The sequence below is a fragment of the Rhinichthys klamathensis genome, unplaced genomic scaffold (assembly GCF_029890125.1).
Source record: "Rhinichthys klamathensis goyatoka isolate OS25496 unplaced genomic scaffold, OSU_Roscu_1.1 h1tg000391l_1, whole genome shotgun sequence".
NCBI classification, from domain to species: domain Eukaryota; kingdom Metazoa; phylum Chordata; class Actinopteri; order Cypriniformes; family Leuciscidae; genus Rhinichthys; species Rhinichthys klamathensis.
In genome coordinates this window covers 3,685,854-3,695,423 of record NW_026606894.1, presented here as the reverse complement: position 1 = coordinate 3,695,423, position 9,570 = coordinate 3,685,854, and the positions used below count along the sequence as shown (strand labels likewise).

The 9,570-nt window shown below is 40.1% G+C and overlaps 1 protein-coding gene across 1 annotated transcript; it reads left to right on the top strand.

Moving 5' to 3' along the window:
- Window positions 1-489: 489 nt before the first annotated feature.
- On the top strand, window positions 490-8,572 carry ehd2b (EH-domain containing 2b). Its single transcript, XM_056234150.1, has 6 exons — window positions 490-828; window positions 1,141-1,317; window positions 3,499-3,596; window positions 6,271-6,683; window positions 6,913-7,077; window positions 7,162-8,572. Exons 1-6 carry the CDS (start codon window positions 608-610, stop codon window positions 7,717-7,719), a joined length of 1,632 nt encoding a protein of 543 aa, XP_056090125.1. The 5' UTR covers window positions 490-607; the 3' UTR covers window positions 7,720-8,572.
- Window positions 8,573-9,570: the final 998 nt, after the last annotated feature.

Here is a 9,570-nt window from a genome sequence, read left to right as displayed (position 1 = left end):
ACTGTGAGCCGCTGCTGGAAAACATGGCTCACTTTTTTCAATATACGGAAGTTAGTTATGAATGTGTGTTTGTGGACTCAGAGTTTGGGTGGGTGTGTGTAAGTGTTTCCAAAATGAGCACCAACTTTTTCCAGGGACATGCATGGACAATGCACTCTACTTTCCCTCAGGGCTAAAAACATTTCTTAAGATTCTTTATTTGAAGGTAAATGGAAAAGTTAGACATTTTAAATGGGAGCAAGGCCTTCTAACCAAGAAATTATTAAGATGAAATAATATACCTACAGCATATACTGTATGCAATATTGTTCTAATGTTTCATTTTCTTTTCAATGTTCTTTTTTTTTCAGGAATTTTTTTTTTTTTACTGAAACAGAAGAAACCCGGGGGTTAAAAATTATATAACATTGTATACACTTGACTATAGCTTGCTTTATAACTCCAGCAAATCACCGTAAACCTTCAAGGCAGAACATTTGGTTGCTTTACATAAATACTGTAAGCAAGAGAAGAGTCTTCAGCCATCCCAGCGGACACGTAAACAGTGCAAAACACAGCCATAAATTAACTGCAAAGGAAACTCTGAATACTCTCGTAAGTTTGCAAGATGTCACGTTGGGGACGTAAAAATGTCAAAAAGGCCCCTGAGGTGATTAGGACAGTGACCGAGGGCCTTAAGTCACTCTATCGAAAGAAACTCCTGCCCCTGGAGCAGTACTACTGCTTCCATGACTTCCACTCACCGAGTCTGGAGGACGCCGACTTTGACAACAAACCCATGGTGCTAGTGGTTGGACAGTACTCCACAGGAAAGACCACGTTTATCAAGTAAGGGTTCTTTTAAAGGGTTTAAGGAGTTAAAACATATCTATGGCGGTTTAGGGCTTGGATAGTGGTATTAGTCCACTCATGGTTTAGGATCTTGGGAGATATATACTCTACATTACGTTGGTTTGATCTCTGTATTCAAAGGTTATTCAAATTCAAATCAGATTATTTAGTGAATAGAAATACATTTAGCTGAACTTAAACAGCAGTTCCATTGTGTTTTGTCCATCTAGTAGACATAGAAGACAAGCTTCAAGGTTATTAAAGACTATCATGTCAACACTTAACCATGTCTTTGTTCCGTCAACACAGGTATCTGCTGGAACAGGACGTCCCAGGGAGTCGCATAGGGCCGGAGCCCACCACCGACTGCTTCACCGCTATCATGCACGGAGACGTGGAGGGGCTCATTCCTGGAAACGCCCTCATAGTGGATCCCAACAAACCCTTCCGCAAGCTCAACCCCTTCGGAAACACCTTCCTCAACAGGTGAATAGATTCATACAGGCAGATGTTACACTGAGCCGCTATGTACGACATGACATGAGAGATGAAGGCGGGTTGTGTGAAAGAATGTGGCCACTGATCCGTCTGCTTACACTGGGCACGCAGGGAAGATAACAGAGAAACAGTGTGTTAGTTTTTGCTCTACGGAATTTCAAGAGTCCGTGCCAAATTTCTAAGGGAGGAGGGACTTTCCTTATTTGTGGAAAACTTGTGGAAGGGAGAGATATCACAAGAGAGGGCAAAAGCACAGCTGTAATGGGTGATGACTTAAGAGGCGTCAGAGTCCTTAAAGAGGTTAAGGAGAAGGACTAATTTCAAAGTTTGTCATTGCAGAAGAAAATATTTATGTTTAACATTTTCTGAAGATAATGGAGTATGCCAGGATATTGCTATGGTGTTGCTTAGGTGTTGTGAACATTTTTCAGCTTGTTTCTATACGTTTGCAAAGGTGTGATTGCTTAGAACCTGGTCACTTAGAAAAAGAAACAGAATAATGTATCATTCATGTAGCACAAATCATGGGGGATGCGCCCCATGTTTATTTATTAGTTTATTTTTAATGCTTTTAAAAATGTCATGTGATGTAACCATCAGCTAAAAAGAAATAACCTATATTTTTGTTACACCTTGCATACATTTCAGTGTAAAGTTTTACAATTTCAAGGTAAACATGTAATATATCATGAATTATGAATTCATAAATATCATCACATTTGGGGAATCACACCACATGACATTTTACTACCTAAACTAATCTTGCCTTGACCGTAAAATGTCAAATTAACTGATATTTTAAGAAACTTGACCTTGGGAAAAAAGTTTTTCAAATATTAAAAAAGTAGTGAATCAGATATAGAAATAATATGGAAATAATAATAATATATTATGCCAAACTAAATAAAATAATGATTTTTTTTCTGATATCACCCTGACATTTTTTACTTCATGCCCCTCCAAAATATAAAAAAATTTAAAAACATGCTCATTGTAGAAGAGAAGTATTCAACTCATTGCATGTACGAATTACATATTTATTTTTTATATTTATTTATAACATCTGGTCAAAAAAAAGAGCATTGACCCTAACATTTAGAACAAATCTCAAACCCTCTGTGTGAACAATAATGGCAGTGAAGCTTGCTTTAGCAAACTCCACTTATTTGGTGAATTAAGACAGAGCAATGTCTGGTATTGAAATACCAGGGAGTAGTCAAAACAGTGTGAGGAAACTAAGCTGAAGTTCAGGTCCAGGTCATCTGAATACCTTAGTCCACTCATTAAGCTTGCCAAGCGAGTTTCAACATAATTAGCTTGTAGTTGTCTGTCAACACCAAAGGGGGCGCTATTTTGAGTGCCAGGGAGCGTATTTATCAGATCCAGTTTTCCCCTGTTCTCCTTGAGTGTATTTTTGCAAACATGTTTTGAGAACTTCTTTTCTCCTACTTCCTGCCCAGGGAAGCAGTCCACTCATTAAGCTCTTTTAAAGCAGGAAGAGACCATGTTTTTCTATGCCGCAGATCATTAGTGGCAAGTATTGTTTGATTTTGGCAGCGCTGGTCATTTTCCCTCAGGAAGCCCCGTGTGTTTCAAGCACCACTTCCACACAATGGACCAGCCTGGGTGGAGTGACGCTAGAAGTCTGCGTCTTAGATCACACACAACAGCTGTGATAGGAGTAATGGATCATTTTTTCAGCTTTTCTCAGGGGGAAAGTGATTTTAACTAACGAGCCCCTGAATGTTTGATAATTGTGCTGTATCCTTTTAAGGAATCATACACCAACTGTTTTGTGCATAAGATGTCGATGAGACCTACATTGAATATGTTGGGCAGTTTTGGACACATACACAAGTTGTAAAAGCATTGTAGTAGTTATAAAAAAAAAGATTTAGTGGATGTATGAAGTTGAAAAATGCTACACAGTTTGATATTTTGTTTAATGCTAAGACATTCATGCATTTTTAAGTGTCTAAATATTTTGGGGCAACTGTAGCTTAGCAACTCAGATGAAACATGTAATGCTGTATTTAACAAAATATATCAGCTTAAAGTCTGTAGCCTTGATTTACCCATTCAACCAAGAGGAAAAATGAACGTATGAAGGGTTTTTTTGTCTATCACCGAATGCAATACACAATCTGACCTCATCTCTTTCTCTGACAGATTCCAGTGTGCTCAGCTGCCCAACCAGGTCCTGGAGAGCATCAGCATCATCGACTCCCCAGGCATCCTGTCCGGGGCCAAACAGAGAGTGAGTCGAGGTAAGGTTGTCTAAAAAAGTAAGGAGAAAGGTTTTGAAGTATTTTTAGCCAAATTTCAATACATTTCCCACTTAAAATTCAACTTCATTCAAACTGGTCTACAATATCTCTTTAATATGTGTTTATTCGATGAGAGAATTCACAATGTGAAAACTCACAATGTGCCTCAATATGTGTTTTACTTCAAAAATGTAGAACATTCTGTTAAAAGAGTAAAACTGAATTGACCCCATAAAGACCCCAGAGAAACTCTAGATATTGGGAACTAATTGGTTTCATCGTAAATAAAAAAGGATAATCCTGATCTGAGATCTTTTTCATAGTAAACAGATGAATAATTTCTAGGCTCTCCCTCAGAGAACATCGTTGGGTTATCTTAGCTTATCAGTGTTGCACCTCACTGGTTGATGTCTGCTTTTTCTCACATATTTTCCTGCCTCAGCATTTGAAATGACGCACAGAATGGGAAAGTGAGCCATAAAGGTGTGACAGGGAGAGGAAAGGGAAGGAATGTAAAGGAATGTTAGGGGGATGTAAGAGGCTCTGGACTATTCAAATGTTGTCAACACACAACATTTGCACATAATCACTTAGATGATTGTTAAAAAGCCAATAAGATCTCAAAATTTGAAAATAGTCTCAATAGAACACAACAGCTGGTTCAATAATTATAATCCATAGAAAAGGGGTAGCCAACTCTGCTACTGGAAAGCTTCCTTCCTTCAGAGTTTAGCTCCAAAACGAATCAAAAATGCCTGATAATTAAAGGCTGGTGTGTTGAAGCAGGGTTGGAACTGACGTCTGCAGGAAGGTAGCCCTTCAGGAGCAGAATTGGCTACCTCTTCCGTAGAGAAACAGCAATAACCTACAAACCAGGTGTAGCCAACCCTTCTCCTGGAGGGCCACTAAACCTTTAAACCTAATCAAACAAACCAGAACCAGTTAATCAAGGTCCTGAATCCTGAACGGGATTACTTGAAAACAACAGGTAGGGGTGTATGGATCTGAAGTTTACAAGAAGGTTGGCTTCCCACGATACAAACCTTTCAAGACAGACCTACCATGAGCTCTAAGGTTAAGCAATAGTGTATCTAATCTAGAATGTAATCTAGAACCCATAACCCAGTGTGAGTTTACCTGAAAAGAGAATTTGATGTTAGCATGGAAGTAGGGATGGCCCGATACCGATCCTGGCATCGGGGATCGGGCCGATACTGTCCTAATATACTCGTACTCGTACTCATAAAAATTCGCCGATACCACGTACATTTTGCAAAACGAAACTGGCCGCCGCGAGTGCTTTGTCGAGGTGAACTGAGGCATAGGAAAGTATAATGTCGGCGGTTTGGGCTCATTTCAAGATAAGGGGTGATGACAACAGCAAGGCAGACTGTGAGTTATGTTCAGCTAAGGTGTCGAGAGGAGGGAAAGAAAGTACATCGTTTAACACCAGCAATCTAATTAAACATCTGAAGACGCATCATAGATCTGATGGCCGAGCGCGCGCGCGGGCGGTATTGCACTCACTCTGTGTGTGCGGGTTACGGGAGAATAAAACGATTCGCGGGACTCCCGCAAACTAGAAATATCTATGAATAAAACATAAAAACTAAAAGATTTTTATTCATCTCTTGCAGAAAAGCAACAAGAACAACTACAACAAAATAGAAACGATTTACAGGCCAGAGTTTCTATTCATAACATGGTTACAGCGTTGAGCGATGTAGCCAATCACAGACATATGTGTTGATTTCTGGAACGCAATGGCCAATCAGAAGCATTTAAGATAGACTCCCCTCACCGCTCAAAACGGACTTTTTTGTTCAGTGCTGAATTCTGTATGCTGGCAAATCCTCTAATTATAACAAACAAAGTGTGGATATTATGAAAGATTGATTGTGCAGTCAGCTTCATTGATAATAACAGAGATGTGTGAGATCGCGATGAATTGTCAGCTTTTAGGATTTATTAAGGGAGCGCGCATTCAGTCATGCCAGACCATGCACGCAGTAGCCTGCTTGCTTTAATGTTAAATTAACAGTGGTTTGTGTGTTAATACATTTATTATTTTACTAATTTTTATTTATTTTTAGACTTGTTAAAACAAGCAGAGAAGAAAATAAAAACAGTCTTCTAACCTGTGTTCTAAAATAGTCGTCTTCTTTTCTGGGAGCCTATTACTTTTGCGGTAGAAATATCGGTATCGGTACTCGGTATCGGCAAGTACACAAATGTAAATACTCGTACTCGTATCGGTTTGAAAAAAAATGGTATCGGGCCATCCCTACATGGAAGCAAGAACAATGACCGCCCACTTCCAAATCAATCTGAATGACATAATCGTTTCTCCAATCCTCTCAAACTACTTATGTATTTGTATCTGAACCTTCAAATGCATTGCAGTTTTTTATTTGTAGCCGATAGTTGTATATTGTACTGTTGGCTTTGATTTGTTTCTATCATTTGCAATACTTCATGGGATTAGGTCATTCCTTTATAAAATAATTTAAGTACATAGTCTTTTACCTTTTTTCAGATTTTCAAATGCTCTCTTGCTTTGAATCAAACCAAGGCTGGTGGGTCTGATCACCGCAAACTTGCACACTACTGTTGTTATAGTCTTCTCTTTTATTTAACTTGATGATTTTCTTCCACATCTTCTTTCTCTTTGTAGGATATGACTTCCCAGCAGTTCTCCGCTGGTTTGCTGAGCGTGTGGACCGGATCATTCTTCTCTTTGATGCCCACAAGTTGGAGATCTCGGATGAATTCTCAGAGGCAATTGGAGCCCTAAAGGGCAATGAAGACAAACTCCGTGTTGTGCTGAACAAGGCTGATATGATTGATACTCAGCAGCTCATGCGAGTGTATGGAGCTTTAATGTGGTCTCTGGGGAAAGTGTTTGGTACTCCTGAAGTTCTGAGGGTGTACATCGGGTCCTTCTGGTCTGAACCTCTTATGGTGTCCGACAACCGCAAGCTGTTTGAGTTGGAGGAGGAAGATCTGTTTGCTGACATCCAGAATCTGCCACGCAACTCAGCCCTACGCAAACTTAATGACTTGGTCAAGAGGGCTCGTCTTGTGAGGGTATGTTAATGTATCATTAATGACTTTTTGCTGGAACTGTGATATCAGAAGGTAAATGATCGAATGTAAACTCTTAAAAGGATAGTTCACCCCCCAAAACAAAAAAATCTAAATTCTGTCCGCATTTACTCACCCTCATATCATTCCAAACCTGTATGACTTTTTCAAAAGAAGATTTTCTGAATAATATCTCCGTTTTTTTCTGTCCCCTGGGCTGCTTTTCTCATAGGTACATGCCCATATCATCAGTTACTTGAAGCAAGAGATGCCATCTGTCTTCAGGAAGGACAATAAAAAGAAGAATCTGATCTACCAGCTCCCGGTCATCTTCTCCAAGATTCAGCTACAGCATCATATCTCTCCAGGAGACTTCCCTGATTGTACCAAGATGCAGGTTAGTGTAACCACCTGGCTCTTGTATTGAGGTTAAAACACTACTTGTCTTGCTTGACTTGTCCTTTCTGTGTTTATTGTATAGGAGCAACTAATGGCACATGACTTCACCAAGTTTAAAGCCCTTAAGCCCAACCTGATGGCAATGCTGGATGAGCTGTTGTCCAATGACATTGCCAAACTGATGCCCCTTCTTAGGCAAGAAGAAATAGACGCTGGGGTCCAACCTGGGGTCCAAGGCGGGGCCTTCATGGGAACCCGTGCTGGACCTTTTATGGAAGGGGACCCCTTTGGCGAAACCGAGGTTCAAAATGGCGAGGTGGGTGAGGAAGATGAGGAATGGGTAGTGACCAAGGACAAGCCCAAGTATGATGAGATCTTCTACAACCTAGCACCAAACGAAGGCAAACTAAGTGGTATCAAAGCCAAAGATTGGATGGTGAGCACACGGCTGCCCAACTCTGTGCTGGGCCGCATCTGGAAGCTCTCGGATGTGGATCGTGACGGCATGCTGGATGACGAGGAGTTTGCCCTGGCCAGCCACCTGATTGAAGTGAAACTGGATGGTCATGGGCTCCCCCCTGAGTTGCCTGCCCGTCTCGTGCCACCATCCAAGCGCCGGCAAAAAGGCTCTGATGCTTAGACAATGCAGCAATGCACATTTACGATCAACTGATCCTTGTCCGCACTTCCCGCTTGTTGTCCAGCTCCACAGCTGCTGCAATGCATCTCCATTCACTGTATTTTGGTGTCATTTTGTACTTTGGTCATTTTGTAACTCGCAATTAATGTCTTACTATGTATTCTTGGTTCAAATGCAACAATGCAAAGATTCCCAGCTGGAAGCCAAAGAGCATTATGATAAACCAAAGACTGGTCTCAGTCATTTGAAAGGAATGTCGCATCTGTCGCCATTTTAAAATCATATGACCTCACATCCAGAAATGCTTCACACATGACTCAATTCATAGAACTTATAATGGCTCCTGACCTGAGGGATAGCAAATTAACTCTTGTAGATAACAGACATTTTTATCATTTAGTGTGGAAATATATAGACTTGGCTTTACACACTTTTCTGTGCGGCTTTTAATGTTATAGTCAACTAAATCAGAATGTGAAGTCGAGGCAAACACTCAAAACTCTGAAACTGCTTTGAAAGCAGACCTGAGGAGGCAAGTTAAAAGACTTTTGTTTTGTAAATCATTTTACTAGAATGTTGCTGTCTATGCCTTTAAGATTGAAAAGGAAATATGCTTTATATGTGATCAGTTTTATTGTTTTCTTCCTTTTTTGTATTGAATGAGCTCTATGCATACTATGAAAGACTGTCACAAGATATATATATATATATATATATATATATAAATCAATGTCATACAAGCAAAAATGTGGAGATTTATTTCTGACTACTGTAAACGGTTCCACTGACTGCTTCAGTTAACCAATGTTTTCACAGTAAATATATTGAGCTGAATAAAGACCCTTTGTATCTTATATCTGTTTTGTTTTATAAAAGTTTTTTTTTACAAAAAGAGCTGCACTGAAAAAGCATAACTTTTGAATGCGTAGAAAACAAGAACAAACAAATTGTCCCAACTAATAGGGATGAAAACAGGCAAAGCTCAAAATAAAATGAATGGAAAATAAATCAACTCATATAGGCTAGTATTTAAATGTACCTCCTTAGACTGACATTTAACAATTTCTCCTTTTCACTGACACGTTGCTATAGGGGAAAAAATAGACTTAAACGTTTCAAAGCCTGTTTGGTATGGTTTCTGCATGTGTAAAGAGTCTTATATGAATCTTGAAATTTTGGGAAAGGGGGCATACTAGCAGACAGAAAGGCTGCAGTCTTGTGCACACATATGCTGTACAGTTGCTCGGTGACAGGCCAGATAAACAGTGAGTCACAGAGATCCCAGCCAAAACCCCATACCACCATTTTCCATCCTCTAGTACAACCACCCGTTCCTCTCTTCGCTTATACTTTCCAGCTCTGCATCATTCCAGAGACTCTGTTATAACTTTTCACACATCTTGCTCAATGCCTGTGTTTTTCCTCTTCCCTCATACAATCCCACAATCTGTGAGAGCATTGCGTGTGTGTAACCCTTCAGGTTTATAAAGAAAGAGAGGAAGGGTATCTCCCCGTTTCCACAATTTCGCCATGGAAAGATACACAAATGAGAAACAGAGGCAATCCACCTCTGGCTCCATTGCTAGCTGGTTTACATTGTGACTCAGTGGTGAAGAATGTGGTGGGATGGGCTTGAAGGAGTTATTAATATCTCTTTTCCTCGGGTCCGTTAGATTTTCTAAAGTCCAAGTTCAGGACTTCGACGCGGTCTCTTTATGGAAGACGTTAACATCCCCCTATTTGGACTTTTCTTCAGGGCTGGTTTCAGGCCTGAAGCCTGCAAGTTTCTCTGTGTGTGTGTGGTGACAGAGTAACAGAGGCTGTGTGAACATGCAGACATTTGAGATCCAT

Excerpts from the sequence above, each read along its gene's own strand:
- ehd2b (XM_056234150.1), top strand. The coding sequence starts at position 608 with ATGTCACGTTGGGGACGTAAAAATGTCAAAAAGGCCCCTGAGGTGATT. Across the intron at positions 829-1,140 it reads GGAAAGACCACGTTTATCAA|GTATCTGCTGGAACAGGACG; the intron begins GTAAGGGTTCTT and ends CCGTCAACACAG. Across the intron at positions 6,684-6,912 it reads AGAGGGCTCGTCTTGTGAGG|GTACATGCCCATATCATCAG; the intron begins GTATGTTAATGT and ends CTTTTCTCATAG.